Raw genomic sequence first — 16,527 nt, 5'->3', positions numbered from 1 at the left:
AACCCCTCACTAATTTATCTAAAACAAAAACAAGTTTTGGCTTAAGATACACTTTGAAGACCTTTTTTCCTTTGTGTGTCTGAATACCCCAGGTGACGCCCCATCCCCAGGTGCACTCAGTTCCTAGTTAGAGATTTGGAACGCTGCCACCTCATCTCACAATGCTATGTCTGTACCTTGCAGGCCAATAGAGAAATATGTGCATTGCAGGAGGGGCATTAAGCACACTCAGATTCAGGGACTCCTGGAGGGCTCCAAATAGATATTAATGTGATTGTAAAGGTTATCTATATATGTTATCAATAGCAAACATTTTATACGTGCCTGCTCTGTGCAATAGAATTGCAGAGAATGGTCCTGAACCTCGTCTTCTCAGGTCCCCTGTTGGCATTCCTGCCTCTTCCTCTTCTGAGTGTGTCCCCATAGGAAGCCACTTGGTTGACTTTTAACTACATTGATTTAGCTTGTATACTTTATTCTTAATAACCAACTTACTATAACTACTTCCCACTCGGCCTATTGTAAAATGACAGACGAGCGGGAGAAGTGTTATCCTAAGTGGACATCATATGATGTCCTCCAGTTTCTCGCCTCGTGTGCGCCCTAGGGGCTGCGCAGCAGCACGATCTGTTTCCTGCTGTGTCCACTGCACACAGTGGAAGACAAATTGTTGTACTGGGCCAGCCCTGGTACCATGCGATCGCTGTGACCAATCACAGTGCTCAAATGTCAGTTGTACACAGTGGCTTTTCAATTATAGTCATTCATTGAGTACTATTGTGATCTCTGTGATTGGTCACAGTCAGGGGCGGACTGATAACTCATGGGGCCCCCAGGCAATAGGAGATTATGGAGCCCCCAGGCAATCAGAGATTATGGGGCCACACAGTATATACACACACAGTATACAATCACACAGTGTACACATACATGTACACACAGTATACACAGACAGATGTAAAAAAAACACAGATTTATACATACTGTCCCTGGTTTTACTGAGGCTGGCAACCCTGATGGGGCCCCCTAGTGGCCCAGGGCCCTCGGGCAGTGCCCTAATCGCTCAATGGTCAGTCCGCCCCTGGTCACAGTGACCACAGGCACAGGGGCCAATCACAGCGGACCTGTACCATGTGATAGCTGTGGCCAATCACAGCTATCACAACAGTACACATGGGCACGTGAATGGATGCCATTCATAAAAAGGAGTGCTTATACCAGTGAGCAGATCATCACTGTAATAGGCAATCATAGTGAAAAAGAAATCCTGATCACCTCCCCAGAGCAGTACAATGTTGCTATGGTGACACGTTACTGCTCTGGTCACAGTATGTAAAAGAAAATGAAAAAAATATGTATATATTAAAAAAAGCATACTGTCACCAGTCAGTGTCCCTGATCACACCACACTGCTCTGGTGACAGTATGTAAAAAAAAAAAAAAATTGTAAAAGTCTCACACATGTGCTCAGGAGGCTTAGCAGAATGTGTTTTGGGGTGTAATTGTAAGTAGGCCTATGCTGTTTGTGAGAAGTATCTTGTTAAAATGACAACTTTGTAAAAGAAAAAAAACATTTAAAAAAATTATATTATTTTTTCAATTTCCAAAAAATTGTGACAAAAAATTACAACTTCAAAAAAATCACCATGCTTCTTACTAAGTACCTTGGACTATCTACTTTCCAAAAAGGGGTAATTTGGGGGATATTTGTACTGTCCTGGCATTTTAGGGCCTCTAGAAATGAGACCGGCCGTCAGTACATAAGGATTGATTAATTTTCAAATACATATACCATAGTTTGTAAGCTCTACAACTTTCCTACAGACTAAATAATATACACAAATTGGGTTATTAACCAAAGAAATGTAGCAGAATATTTTGGCCTAAATTTATGAAGGAATATTATTTCTTTGCAAAATTTTATAACAAAAACTACAAAAAAATGTATTTTTTCTTTTATATAGCAAAAAGATTTTTAAAAAACAGTGATGATTAAAAAGATATTAAAGGTTAGATTATTTCTTTTTTTATATAGCAAACATGTCATACCTGTTCTGTGTAATGGTTTTGCAAAGAGCAGCCCAGATCCTCCTCTTCTTGGGTTCCCAGCCAGCGCTCCAGACCCCTCTCTTTTGCCTAGTGCCCCCATAGCAAGCGGCTTGCTATGGGGGCACCCGAGCAGGCTTGCTCCTGAGTCGCTGCTCTGTGTGTCCATTTACACATGGAGTGCGGCTTGGCCCTGCCCCCGCTCTCTCCTCATTGGCTCACTGGCTGTGATTGACAGTAGTAGGAGCCAATGGCTACCCCTGCTGTCTCAGAGGAAGGAGAGACCCGGGAGAGCCAAGGCTTTTATGCATATCGCTGGATTGATATGGGGGTCAGGTAAGTATTAGGGGGGCTGGGGGCGCTGCTGCACACAGAATGCTTATTACCTTCATACATAGAATGTGTGTGCTTTAGGGCCATATAAAATCTGAACAGTCTCCCATGATTGTCATAGGCCTGCTCAGGGGGTGTGCCAGTAGTGCCTGGACACACCCTAATCACTACATGCTGTGCCGATTCCCCCTCCTGCCCAGGCTTTCCCCCTTGTTGCACCCCCCCCCCCCCCACCTGCAGTACTGCTGGCTTCCCTCCAGCTGCTACAGAGAATGTTTCAGGATGGAGAGCAGAAGAAGGGGCTAGTCAATATTTAATTTACTGGCCCCTTCATTTTCTAAATGAACACAGTGAACATACTCACTGTGTTAACTCATAACTGAAGCACAGCAAACTGTGTTTACTATGCTTCAATTTGTAAATGAACAGGGAGCTGCTCAGTATGGAGCACTTCCCATTCATTCACTATCCAGTGCAGCTGAGGCTGCAAAGAAAGGCATGTGTGTTTGAGCTTTGGGGATGCACACCCTAATGCAATAGGCTATGTACACCTATGATGATTGTAGTTCTGTTTTTTTCACTAGCCTCTTGTTTTCTTCCATAGGCCTTGTCCCATTCCTCCTTGTGAACTGTGAGGAGCCTAGTTCCGAAGGACTCTCCTCCACCTCACTGGTGGACCTCTCCTCATCCTTGTCCACTCTAGAGACCTTGGATTCTACAGAACGTGCCAGTGACAGGTACTCAGAGACCGACATCCACCATGACTTGCTCCACACGCCTCAAGGGTCTGGCTTTTCCAGCCAGGAGACAGAGGAGATCTCCATTTTCCAATCCCCCAAATATTTCTGGGATGATGATACAAGAAGAGTGAATGGTACCAGTGATGATAGTGTGACACAAACAGGTGGGTAACTTTGATCAGGCCTGTTGTTTCTCAGGCAGGTTCATCAAGAATCTTGGGAGCCATAACCCTAACTGAATTTTAGAATTTGTTTAAAGCGGTCTTTCTCACCTTTTTAACAAGGTGGAACCCTTGAAATGGTTTTCAGGTGTCAGGGACTTGCTTGCCTGTAATTGCCATATCCATAACACATGGTATGTAAAAGAAGGGGCCAGCAGAAAGAATGCTCCATACATTTGTGGTCTGTGGGAAGAACCTCCACCCCGCTTACAGATAGCTAAATAGATCATTGCTATCAGTGGTTACTTACTTTATATCAGAGACAGAAATTGCTCATTGCTGAAGGGAACCCTAGCAACCTTTGGAGGAACCCTAAATTCCACAGAACCCTGGTTGAGAAAGGCTGATTTAAAGGGTGCAAACTAAACATGACTGGTTGCTATTCTTTCCTACCAAATACTTACCGTAATTTTCCTTTCCTGATGGACTCCATGGCAACATAGGTATAGGTTAACCCTGCCTCATCTCCAAACTTATAGGACCACACTCCCATAAATTTTGTTTAGAGCCAAAGGTCGCGTTCCATAACTAGCCTACTCAGGACACTGGGAGGAAACTTCTGTTGCCATGGAGTCCATCAGAAAAGGAAAATTACGGTAAGTTTTTGGTAGAAAATTTTCAGTTTTCCTGACAGACTCCATGGCAGCATACATATGGGAAATAACTAGCCATACCACCAAGGACGGGAATGTTGAATAAAAGCTTTAATTTGCACATTCTGACAGGACTTTCAAACCAAAATTTATAGAGGATAAAGAAGCAGGCTCCACACAATAATGAGCCATAAAAGTGTTGATTGAGGACCATGAGGCCGCCTTGCAGGTAACATCGGGAGCCACATGCCACGATGCCGCCCAAAACGTAGAAACACTCCTGGTTGAATGCACTGTCACCTCCTCTGGGGGAGAGAGGCCCTTAGCCCTGTAAGCTTGCTGAATGGCCTGGACATTCCATGCCACAATCGTCCTAGACGCTTCCACTAGGCACGATTCCCCTTGTTCCTCCAGACTATCCAAAAGCCTTAAAGAGGCCACAACTTCAAGATTTGACTTCAGAGTCTCTCCCACATCTAGGAGATGTGCATCGGCACTCTCTGGTGCTCTAAAGGTTGGTACAACAATTTCTTGGTTCTCGTGAAAGACTGATGTTACCTTGGGATTTGAGTCGAGCATAGGTATTGACTCCTGGGAAGAATGTTTGAAAGGCTCCTTGTAGCCAAGGGCTCCAATTTCCGAGACTCTTCTAGCCGACGGGATAGCCACAAGAAAGGCAGACTTGATGGGGAGGTCCTTAACAGACATAGACCTGACCCCCTCTGCTACAGATCCTGAGAGTAAATCAAGGACAAGAGGGAGGTCCCATTTGGGAAACCTCAGCCTGAGCCTAGTTGCACCCTTGAAGAGAAGGTAAGATTCCTAAAACACAAAGTCCTAGGAGGACAACAAAGGACCGCAGCTCTGAGCCAAAATTTATGGGAGTGGGGTCCTATAGGATTGGAGAGGAGGCTGGGTTAACCCATTTGTATGCTGCTATGGAGGAAATTATTATTACCTAAAATCTGTCAGTCAATGGAGTAAGAACTGGGGTCAATGAAAAATGATCTCCGCAGTTTTGTTAGACAGGCGGTACCAGTGGCGGTGCATCCATAAGGGCGCAAGGGCGCCGCCCTCTCTCTCCTACCACCCCCTCTAGCACCAATAGATAGATTCATGCATTGCAGCGAATCGAGGAGCTGTCCCACCGAGGCATGGTAAGTGCAGACGGCGGGCAGGGGGGAACACTGGCAGCATTTGGTATGGCACAGTGGGAGCATTTGATGGGGCACAGTGGGTGCATTTGATGGGGCACAGTGGCAGCATTTGATGGCACAGTGGGAGCATTTGACATGGCACAGTGGGAGCATTTGATATGGCACAGTGGCTGCATTTGATGGGCACAGTGGCTGCATTTGATGGCACAGTGGCGGCAATTGATGGGCACAGTGGTTGCGTTTGATGGCCCAGTGGCTGCATTTGATGGCACAGTGGCTGCGTTTGATGGCACAGTGGTTGCGTTTGATGGGCACAGTGGCTGCGTTTGATGGCATAGTGGTGGCAATTGATGGGCACAGTGATTGCTTTTGATGGCACAGTGGCTGCGTTTGATGGTACAGTGACGGCAATTGATGGGCACAGTGGCGGCAATTGATGGGCACAGTGGCTGCATTTGATGGCACAGTGGCTGCGTTTGATGGCACAGTGGCTGCGATTGATGGTACAGTGAGGCTGCACTTGATGGTTTTTTTTTTAGAATTTTTCAGTTTGTTTGCGCCCCCCAAAAAAAATTTTGAGCACCAGCCACCACTGGATGGTACCACCAATCAAATGCAACCCATTCAGCTGAATGTGGGTACCTTGCAACCACCCTGCAACCAATTGCAGTGCACATGGTTGCAGCATGCTGGTGCGGGTTTTAAAATGCCTCCTCATTGCTCGTCAGAGGGCACAGTATTTGTAAATTAGCCCTTAAAGTATAACTATAGCCAGGGCCAGGACAAGGAGTGTGCAGGAGGGGCAGCTGCCCATGGCGCATTGGTAGAGGGGAGGAGCCCCCTCACTACATGCTCCAGCTCAGTGGCTGGCATGCAGCGGGAAACAGCTTAATTTCCTCTCTGGCAGCTCCAAAATGCCCACTTTCCACACATAACAAAAAAGCACACTGTGCAAGTGTAACTACCTTACTAGGGTAACTATTATTTGCTAGAAAGCAAGCTATGCGTGTATAGTGTGCACCCCAATACAACTATAGGCAATCAGAGAATGGGCACAGGAGAGAACACCCATTCTATGGCATGTATTAGCAGATGCGGAGTGGTGCGCCATTCCACATCCTTGCCCTGGGCGCTGAAGGAACCGGTCCCAGTACTGGCTATAGCCCCCCAATAAAACAAAAATGTACTGCAGCACTTCATTAAAAGTGCATCTGCACTTACAGTTTTCTCTTAGTTCCCCTGTAAATGCTTTTTGATCCTGCCAGTGAAGTCCACCCAATGCAGCTTCTTCTAATGCCGTGGCAAGGATGCTGCACTGCTCCAGAACTCAGAGCAGAGTTGTCACTCTCCTGTAGGCAATGTACGCTTGTGCTATAGTGGGACCAGAAGATGTTAAAGGGGACATGGCTGCATTTTGAGTTTTCTGCCCCCTCCTATCCTATTGCCCCAGGCATTGGCCCACAAGCTCCATTATAATTAATAAAGTCCTAGGCAGGGGGAAGGGAAACTAGCGTTGGAGCATCATTAGCTGAGCCACTCCTGTCAATTAACAACTGTACACAGAATTATTTACACAACCAGCCAAAAAACTCACAGGGGACCCACCGTAATGTAATTCATCAGAAGATAGTAATTGGTAATCCGCAGGGAGAGATTTACAGATGCAGAAATTTGTGTAATCCTCGGCAGTGATGATTCAGACTGATGCAGCTTCAGCTTACTCTGGACTCCTCTATAACCATATCCAGGGATCTACACTATATTGTCAAAAGTATTGGGACACCTGCCTTTACATGCACATAAACTTTAATGGCATCCCAGTCTTAGTCCGTAGGGTTCAATATTGAGTTGGTCCACCCTTTGCAGCATTAAAAACTTCAACTCTTCTGGGAAGGCTGTCCACAAGGTCCAGGAGTGTGTCTATGGGAATGTTTCACCATTCTTCCAGAAGCGTATTTGTGAGGTCAGGCACTGATGTTGGACGAGAAGGCCTGGCTCACAGTCTCCGCTCTAATTCATCCCAAAGGTGTTCTATCGGGTCAAGGTCAGGACAGTCAAGTTCCTCAACCCCAAACTCTCTCATCCATGTCTTTATGGACCTTGCTTTGTGCTCTGGTCCAAATCATTTGGTGGAGGGGGGATTATGGTGTGGGGTTGTTTTTTAGGGGTTGGGCTTGGGCCCTTAGCTCCAGTGAAGGGAACTCCTAAGGCATCAGCATACCAAGACATTTTGGACAAATTCAAGCTCACAACTTTGTGGGAACAGTTTGGGGATGGCCCCTTCCTTTTCCAACATGACTGCACACCAGTGCACAAAGCAAGGTCCATAAAGACATGGATGAGTGAGTTTGGGGTGAGGGAACTTGATTGGCCTGAACAAAAGAACACCTTTGGGATAAATTAGAGCGGAGACTGCGAGCCAGGCCTTCTGATCCAACATCAGTGCCTGACCTCACAAATGCACTTCTGGAGGAATCGTCAAACATTCCCATAGACACACTCCTAAACCTTGTGGACAGCCTTCCCAGAAGAGTTGAAGCTGTTATAGCTGTAAAGGGTGGGCCAACTCAATATTGAACCCTACGGACTAAGACTGGGATGCCATTAAAGTTCATGTGTGTGTAAAGGCAGGTGTCCCAATATTTTTGACAATATAATGTACATCGTGCAGGAGAAATCACTCTCACCCAAGTCTATTATTAACCACTTGCTGACCGCAATACGTCTATATACATTGCGGTTTGCAAGTGGTTTAACCAGAATATGGCTGAAGATATCAGCTATAACCCCGGTATCGTTTTTTGCAGCCTAGCTTTCTGATGAATCCCATCTGAGCGGCTCATGAGCCGTTGGGAAGGTTTCCGAGGCAGCGGGAGGAGACATCCCCCCTCCCACTGCTCGTCGGTGTTTCTCAGGCTTACCGTTTCCGCCGGTTCGCCCAAGAAATGATCCGATGGTGTGGCCAACTGCTCCCGTAGGCGATCAAAGAGTAGATATTCTTTGATCGCCTCTAAGGCCTTGGAGCACCAGAGTGACATCATGATGACACTTCCCGACCAGTTTTTTTTAATTGTTTTGCTATGAAAGGTAAGGAAGAGATTTGAGGGTCTTTTTGACCCCAGATCTCTCCATAAAGGGGACCTGCCATCCTTATTTCTCTTACAAGGAATGTTTACATTCCTTGCCGAGTGCATAGCTTGCTATGAAGGCACCCAAGCTGAGCCGCTGCTCTGTGTGTGAATTCAGACTAGGAGCTGTGGTTCGGCCCCGTCCCCTCTCTCTCCTCATTGGCTCACTGACTTTGATCGACAACAGCGTCAGCCAATGGTGCCACGCTGCTGTCTCAGCCATTCAGGAGGGAGAGTCCCGGGCAGCCTGGACTGTCCTGCAACATCGCTGGATCGAGATGGGCTCAGGTAAGTATTAGAAAGGCTGCTGCACACAGAAGGTTTTTTATTTTAATGCAAAGAATACATTAAGATAAAAAAAAACTTCCGCCTTTACAACCACTTTAAGGAAAATCATTGGTCTTTTAGAGTTTTTTTCTTGCCTTTGTAAATGAAGGTGGTCAAAATAATGGTTTCAATGAGTGTTAATGTTTTAAAAGTCTGTTTTATACAGTAAAGAAGAAGAAGGCCATATCTGCTCATCACTTATGCAGGCACTACTTCCTGCTTATTGGGAATGCACAGTGACTGTGCTTGACTGCTCCTTTGTTTAGGGACAATTCCCTATAAGGCTAATTGAACTTATTATCAGACATTAAAATAAACCTATACATAGAGAAACACAAAAGGTCACCCTTGCTGGAAATTCACCTTACCTGCCCATTGAAAAGTTGTAGAAAACATACTAAAACTATACCATTTTTTTTTTTGTATTATTGTTATAGCTGAACCCGTGTCCACAGACAGCAGGGTCACCCAAGATGAGACGAGCACTTTGCCTAAAGAAGTTTTGGAAACGTCTACAATATTTTGGCCCAGAGAGGCTAGCGAGACTCCTAAACAAGTATCCCCAATCATCAAGGTCCTCGCAGAGGAAGATCCTATACAGCCCATACATAATGAGACAGCAACTGCAGTTCCAGACCAGGAGGAGAGGACAGCTACCAAGATGACATCCACTTCTTCCAACACAACTGTCAAGCCGCCCCGAAAGAACAAGAAACATTCCGGGTCCAGAGGACACCATGCCGGTCACAAGCCAGAATCGGAACTTTATCCCGGACCTCCTGCAGATTCACGGGGACATCCTGCAAGGCATCACCCCCCTGGACACATGGGCAATGAAAGTATGTTAGTCAACCAATCTTCATCTGCTGCCAGCAGCAAAAAGAAACTCGATATTCCGCCGGTCTTTTCCACTCAGCGGGAAGTTGACCCAACAAAGGCCGCAGCCCCCATGCAGCTGTCACCAAGTACAGAGCAGGTACATATACCGGTATTTTTTATTTATTTGTTTGAATTTAGAGGAATAAAAGGAGCATCACATCAAAGAGAACCATCCTTGTCTGAGAAATACTATAATGCCGCGTACACACGAGCGTTTACAGCAGACTTGGTCCGGCGTACCGGATTTGGTCGGACAATTCGATCGCTAGGGCAGCTATTGGCTACTGGCTATTAACTTCCTTGTTTTAGTCCGGTCGTACGTCATCACGTACGAATTCGACGGACTTTGGTGGATCGTGTGTAGGCAAGTCCGTTCATTCAGAAAGTCCGTTGTAAAGTCCGTCGAAAAGTCCACCGGGCAAAGTCTGCCGTAAAGTCCGACCGTGTGTACGCGGCATTAGACCTGTTAGAGGTGAGAGGTCTCCTGAAGCCCAACATTTGCTGTTCTGCCAACTGTCTGAGCTTATGGTGAGAACCCTCCCGTTTCCTGAGTGTGCATAACAGAGCCCTGCGACTAAGTTGATGTTCCCAACTTCAGGGCTCTGTTTTTGATATTGTTGCTGTTACTTAGTTGGAACACAACATTTGATATCAGCATGGGTCCAGGCAGAGGACAGGGCAGCAACCGTGAAACTTAAGGGGCCTCCCACCTCTGACTCTCATGCCCCGTACACACGATCTGATTTTCCGACAACAAATGTTGGATGTGAGCTTGTTGGCTGGAAGTCTGACCGTGTGTATGCTCCATCGAACATTTGTTGTCGGATTTTCGGCCAACAAATGTTGGCTAGCAGGTTCTCAAATTTTACGCCAACAAAACTTTGTTGTCGGAATTTCCGATCGCGTGTACACAAGTCCAACACACAACTGCTTGGAATCAAGCAGGAGCTGCACTGGCTATTGAACTTCCTTTTTCCCGGCTCGTCGTACTGCTTGTACGTCACCGCGTTCCCACATTCGTAATTGTTGGCCAACGTATGTGTTGACCGTGTGTATGAAAGACAAGTTTGAGCCAACATCCTTCGAACAAAAATCCACGGTTTTGTTGGCGGAAAGTTCGATCGTGTGTACGGGGCATAAAAGTGATGCTAAACACACACTGTATGAAGTGGTTCTAAAGGCTGAAGGTTTTTACCTTCATGCATTCTATCAGGCTAGCTCTGATCCGTCACATTTAGGTCCAGAAACCTGGACAGACTCTGATGAAGGAGGATGTAAAAGTCCAAAAATAAGTTCAAGCAGTATAGTCCATAAAATCCGAATCTTTATTGGCTACATAATAAAACACATTAGCAACAAGCTAACGTGCTTCAGCTGTAACAGCCTGAGTAAGGCTGTTACAGCTGAAATGCGTTAGCTTGTTACCAGTGTGTTTTATTATGTAGCAAATAAAGATTTGGATTTTACTAACTACACCAAGTTGCCAGCTTGAACTTATTTTGGATCTCAATGTCATTTGGAGCACTATAGCCAGGAGCACCGGTCTTCAGCCACAAGAAACTGAATCTGCAGTCAAACTTGGGTATTGTATATCTGTCTTTAGGGTGTAAACGTCTATATACATCCGCCTGCCTATAGATCCCATGGAACTTCCAATCAGGTCCACTTGAAAAATTGACAGGCATATATGATCGGAAAGCCTACATGAAAACACCCTTAGGGGTTAGGATTGGTGGGTTGTGATATACCAAAAAAAAAAAAAAAACTATTTCTACACCCCCATCCTTGGCGGTGGTTCCTTCTGCTGGCTCCTACATCACTACAGGACATAGGGGCCAGTGGGAGGAACCATTAAGACCAGCGGGGAGGACTAGTGTTGAATGCTAAAGACTTTGTCCTCATTTTTAGGGTAAACCTACAATACGATACTGATACTGCTGAATTCAGAAGTCTTGTATCTTCCTTCCTCATTATACATCAATTGTCTATTTTCAGGTAATCTGCAAAGACTGGATAAATTTGGCAGGAAAAAATTACATCATCCTCAACATGTCGGATGATATCGACTGTGTAAGTACTGACAGTCCACTTCAACTGGCCAACACCATCCAGTATATAATTGCTTCAGAGCTGTAACCGCGACCTTGAAAGATGACAGGATCTGGTTGGTTGCTACAGGCAACGCCATCCTTTTCCTTTTAAAACAAAAAAAAGCCAACCCATGTCTGTAAAGGGCTTGTTTTTTGTGACAGGCTCAGCCGCCCCTTCCCTCCCAAATTACACTGCTGGATGTGCAGGCCGGAGCCTGCCCCGAGATTTACCAGTCTCCATGACAACTGTCCTTATTAACCATCTCCAGGGTCTCTGGGTTGTCATGGAAACAGCAGAGGGGATTAGACAGCCGTAGAGGGAGGGAGGAATGCGGAACTGCTCGGTGACCTTTTCTGCAAGCTGCCGACTCTTTCACTGCCGTACAGCGTTGCAGCGAAGAAGGCTCCACTGGCCGCACGTTCTTCATAAGTCTATAGGAACTTAATGGAGTACTCCACCTATTGGAGGGCTGGTTGGAGCGAACCTTGGGCGGCAACCACAGAAAGATATTTTTTTTCCTTAGTTTACCTGTTTTTGCATTCTGTGGATGTCAGTGTAATTTGTAAAACTTTTCTTTTTTTTTTTTTCTTAAAGAAATGAAATTACAAACATGGCATAGATTCCCGGTTCAACAAGTTACAGTGTACAATCGGTATACTTATCATCTCTTTACACCAGCACTCAACATGGTATCTTCATTATGCACCTTCAACACACTACCCTACAGGGCCTACAGCGCTGTCTAACATTAAGCAACATTACAGATTTTAAACCTTAAGGAACTAGTTTAGATTTAATAGTCTATCCAGTATGAGGTCCACCGGGGAGAGTCTCGGGGTATCCAGCCAGGGTGACCACAATGCATCGAATTTACCAGGGTGTCCTCTATGCTGGAAGATAAACCTCTCCAGCCGTAAAGTGTAACCCAACCGGTTAATCCATTCCTTGAGCGTGGGAGGGTCAACTGCCTTCCATCACCGAAAGGATAAGCAGGCGAGCCTGAAAAAGGGCTCTTGCAATAGGTGGTTTAGAGTTATCCTCAAACGGGAGGTCGTCCAGTATGCCCAGTATTCATGGTCTGGGATCTGTCGGGATATTAACTGAAAAGGCCTTGTTAATAGTGTTCAGGACCCCTGTCCAGTATAGGTGAAGCTTGGGGCAACGCCACAGCATATGGATCAAGTCTCCATGATCTCTAGCGCACCAAGGGCATTTGGAGTTTGGTCTCGCCCCCATTTTAAACAGCCTTGCGGGCGTATAATGCACCCGCAAGACGATGTACAACTGGGATAGGCGTTGCGCTACATTGAGGGATGACATTTGGACAGCCTGGAGGACCTCCTCCCATTGATCTTCCTCAAAAGTGCCCACGTCATTCTCCCACTTGTTCACCGCCCCCAAAGGGAATCCCAACAGGAATGCCGGCAATAACATTGAATAACTTGTTAAACTTTTCTAATGCCAACTTAAAATTAATTAGAAACACATACCATCCTTTTGCTCCGCCCCAGGGAGTGACTGAAAAGCCCTATATGAGCTAGGAGTTGAAGCTCACAAGTTGTTATGGACGATCCATGTGACGGTACTGATCCAATCAGCATGGTCACATGGGGAGTCCATAACTCTGTGTAAGCCCTGTGTGAGCCACATAGGCCTCCATGCCTAAAATGACCAGGTATTTCCTTTGGTTCCTGGTGCTGAAAAAATGGCAGGGGAGAAAAGGAAAGGTAAGTATGTCCTGCTGGGGATGAATGGGTAAAATCAAACCTAAACTTAAAGCGGAGTTCCAGTTAAAAAATAAATTAATTAAAAGTCAGCAGCTACAAATACTGCAGCTGCTGACTTTTAATAATCGGACACTTACCTGTCCCAGGGTCCAGCGATGCGGGGGGAACGAAGCCCCGCTCGTCTCCCTCTCCTCTCTGCGGCATCGGCATTGTCACTGTGGGCGCCCGGCTGTGGCTTCACCTGGAGAGCACTAGGGGACCAGCAGAAGGAAGCTGGATAGCAGGAGCATAGTGGCAGGGGCGGCTGCATGTTGAGGAATCGATCTCTCCATTTTCTCATCGACTGGGTAACGGGGGGTGGGGGATCAACTCACCGACCGAGTGACGGGGGTAGGGTGGCGTCAGGTTTGTTTGTGGCCCCCCCAAAAGATGGTGCACCAGCCGCCACTAGTGAAGTATATAAGGGGAACTGGGGCAGACAGAATCTGGAGCAGCTGTGCATGGCAACCAATCAGCTTCTTCTTCCTTCCTTTGCTAACCTGCTTACTACTGTGCAGAGGCCAAATTGCACCCCCTTCCATGAGCCTTTAGCTACTTTAGCAGCAGGTCCGGTCCCATTGGCTCCCCCTTCTGCTCAAGTGCCAAAGGCACAACTGCCTCTGCCTATGTCTTGGACCGGCTGGGCCCTGCCTGCCATGTTTCAGGCATTTGGGGGTTGTGGTCAGAGGTGAGGTTCATAGATAGCAACCAGAGTTTAGGTCAGTGGTTCTCAACTCCCATCCTCAGGACCCACTAACAGGCCAGATTTTAAGTATTACCTTAGGGAGATGCACACTAGAATTCTGCAAACACTGAGCAGCAAATGATATCACCTGTGATGTATTTCAGTTATCTTGCAAACCTGGCCTGTTAGTGGGCCCTGAGGACAGGAGTTGAGAACCACTGGTTTAGGTTTTTTACGGGAGGACCTTGTCTACCTTTTTCCCCTTTTTTTAATTGGAGATTCTTCTTACTACAGGAAGAGTTCAGATGGAGGAAGGGGCAACAGCTGCTTTCTCTCCTGGAGGGGGCGCTCTCTTGGAAAACAGAGCCACCCCAGAGGGACTGGGTGATCTTCCTAAGCAAGCCTAATGAGAATGACAATCACCTGCTGATGACGGTCACAGAGGAGGAACGTAAGTCAGTCCAAGCTTCAAGCCATCATGTGTGGTTAGGATTCAGTGTCCAGACATGGTGCCTTCCTGCATCTGGTCTAACCCTTTGAATCTAATTTTATTTTTCAAGGTGTGGTTCCAGCTAAAGACGTCTTCATGGCGCTGGGCGACATAAAAAGAAGCCTTGCAGAGGTCAGTGGTGCATGCAACCAATAGATGTCCATGGGCTCCCTTGGGTTGGACTCTTGAGATCAGAGCTTTCTGGTGGAACCTATCACTTTCTTCCCCAGCCTGACTGTCCCATACCTCCCAACTTTTTGAGATAGGAATGAGGGACACCTATCAGCAAAAGTATGCAGGCATAGGACACACCCCTTACCCTGCCCCCTTAAAGGAGAATTGTACAAAAAAACAAGATTGGTTAAACTCACAAGTGCTTTTATTACCACTACTATTCCTTTATATTGGCTTTTGGAATGTACAAATGCAGCAATTTCTAAATCAGATGAAAGGTTCAGCACTGGAAAACACTTTTTGATAGATAAAAAGTGCATTTTATATACAACTATATAGATCAGACCAAAATGAGGGACAAACGAGGAGGAAAGAGGCACAATGTTCCAAATCAGGGACAGTACCTCCAAATCAGGGACAGTGGGGAGCAATGATGTCCCTGGCCCGCCCCTGTCATTCATTGGATTTCAGTTCTTTTAATCATAGAGGCTCAGCATCAAATGTTGGCGTTACCTTGGGCAGTCTGCATGCAAATGGTCTGCCTAGGAACGCCCACTCCACCAGACTGACATCCACCCATCAAGGCATTTTAATATACTGTATACATAACTCCTCCCAAGAGCCAGCCCACTGCTTTCATCAGGACCGAGGGCTCTTAAAGAGGAACTGCAGTCTGCTCACATAATCTGTAATAAAAACATCTTTGCCATTCTAAAGCTTCCCTCCAACCACTTTGCATGTTATTTTATATATACTGTTATTCTGTACTTGCCAAATATGCTGCAGAAATCTCCCTCCACTGAGTCTGACTGCAGCCATTTTAACTGTGGGCAGCTGAAGCTGCTGCCTGTTCACTTCCTGGATTTACACAGACACACAGAAGCACACCTCCAGCTCTGCAGCTCTCATTGGCCCTCTTATGACTCACCCCCCTCCCTTCGTGGGAAACTCTCACGAGAGTGAAAGAGCTGTATAAGATGTCATAAGCCTAGGCTAATGACCAGACAAAAAACAAGAAGTGGGCTGTATAAGGGATTTACTGGCAGAAAGTTACTATCCAAAGTTATCCAAAGTTAAAACAACAAGGGCAGAAGATTTAATAGATGGAAAGATGAAAAAATGACTGAAGGTTCACCTTTAAGTAACAAAAAGATGTGAACAATGGCAGCCCCTATATTTTATCATTACAGATTTTGAATTGTAATCTCCCTCCACTGAGTCTGGCTGCAGCCATTTTAACTGTGGGCAGCTGAAGCTGCTGCCTGTTCACTTCCTAGATTTACACAGAGGCACACCTCCAGCTCTGCAGCTCTCATTGGCCCTCTTATGACTCATCCTCCCCTTGCTGACAAACTCTCACCAGAGTGAGAGACCCGTGCATGATGTCATAAGCTTAGACTAATGACCAGACAAGAAACAGGAAGTGGGCTGTATAAGGGATTTATCTGCAGAAAAAAAAATGTTTTACTATCCAAAGTTAAAACAACAACAAGGGCAGAAGACTTAATAGATGGAAAGTTGAAAAAAATGACTGAAGGTTCACTTTAAGAGAAGTACTGAGGGAGGAGGCTATATACAGCCGGCCCCTCCCACTAGCCATGATTTGTCTTTATTGCATAGAGAAATGCAGAGGCACAGTGGGGACATCACCTGGTCTAAAATAAGATATATCATGAAAACAGAAAGTTCTTTATTTATTTATTTATCCTCTTTTTATTTGTTTTCTTAATATATATATATATCAGAGCTTTAATCATCATATTACATTCAATAATTGAATCATAATTGAATGTAAAATGGAAAGATTTTAACTTAAAACACCTGTAGCATGTTGATGAGGGGGAAATGAGGGACCATAGAAGGCAAAATATAAGCAGATTAAACTTCAGCTTTAAAA

General features: G+C 45.8%; 1 protein-coding gene across 2 annotated transcripts in view; it reads left to right on the top strand.

Moving 5' to 3' along the window:
• Positions 1 to 16,527, top strand: part of PODXL2 (podocalyxin like 2) — a 36,031-nt gene that overhangs the window by 5,657 nt on the left and 13,847 nt on the right. For both annotated transcript variants that reach the window (XM_073591909.1, XM_073591908.1), the window contains exons 3-7: positions 2,984 to 3,283; positions 8,983 to 9,521; positions 11,420 to 11,494; positions 14,261 to 14,417; positions 14,527 to 14,588. In XM_073591909.1, the coding sequence (XP_073448010.1) occupies positions 2,984 to 3,283; positions 8,983 to 9,521; positions 11,420 to 11,494; positions 14,261 to 14,417; positions 14,527 to 14,588 (1,133 nt within the window). The remainder of the gene's footprint in view (positions 1 to 2,983; positions 3,284 to 8,982; positions 9,522 to 11,419; positions 11,495 to 14,260; positions 14,418 to 14,526; positions 14,589 to 16,527) is intronic.

This window comes from Aquarana catesbeiana, linkage group LG07, assembly GCF_042186555.1.
Source record: "Aquarana catesbeiana isolate 2022-GZ linkage group LG07, ASM4218655v1, whole genome shotgun sequence".
NCBI classification, from domain to species: domain Eukaryota; kingdom Metazoa; phylum Chordata; class Amphibia; order Anura; family Ranidae; genus Aquarana; species Aquarana catesbeiana.
The sequence above is the reverse complement of the archived record's forward strand: the minus strand, read 5'-3'. Positions and strand labels throughout refer to the sequence as shown.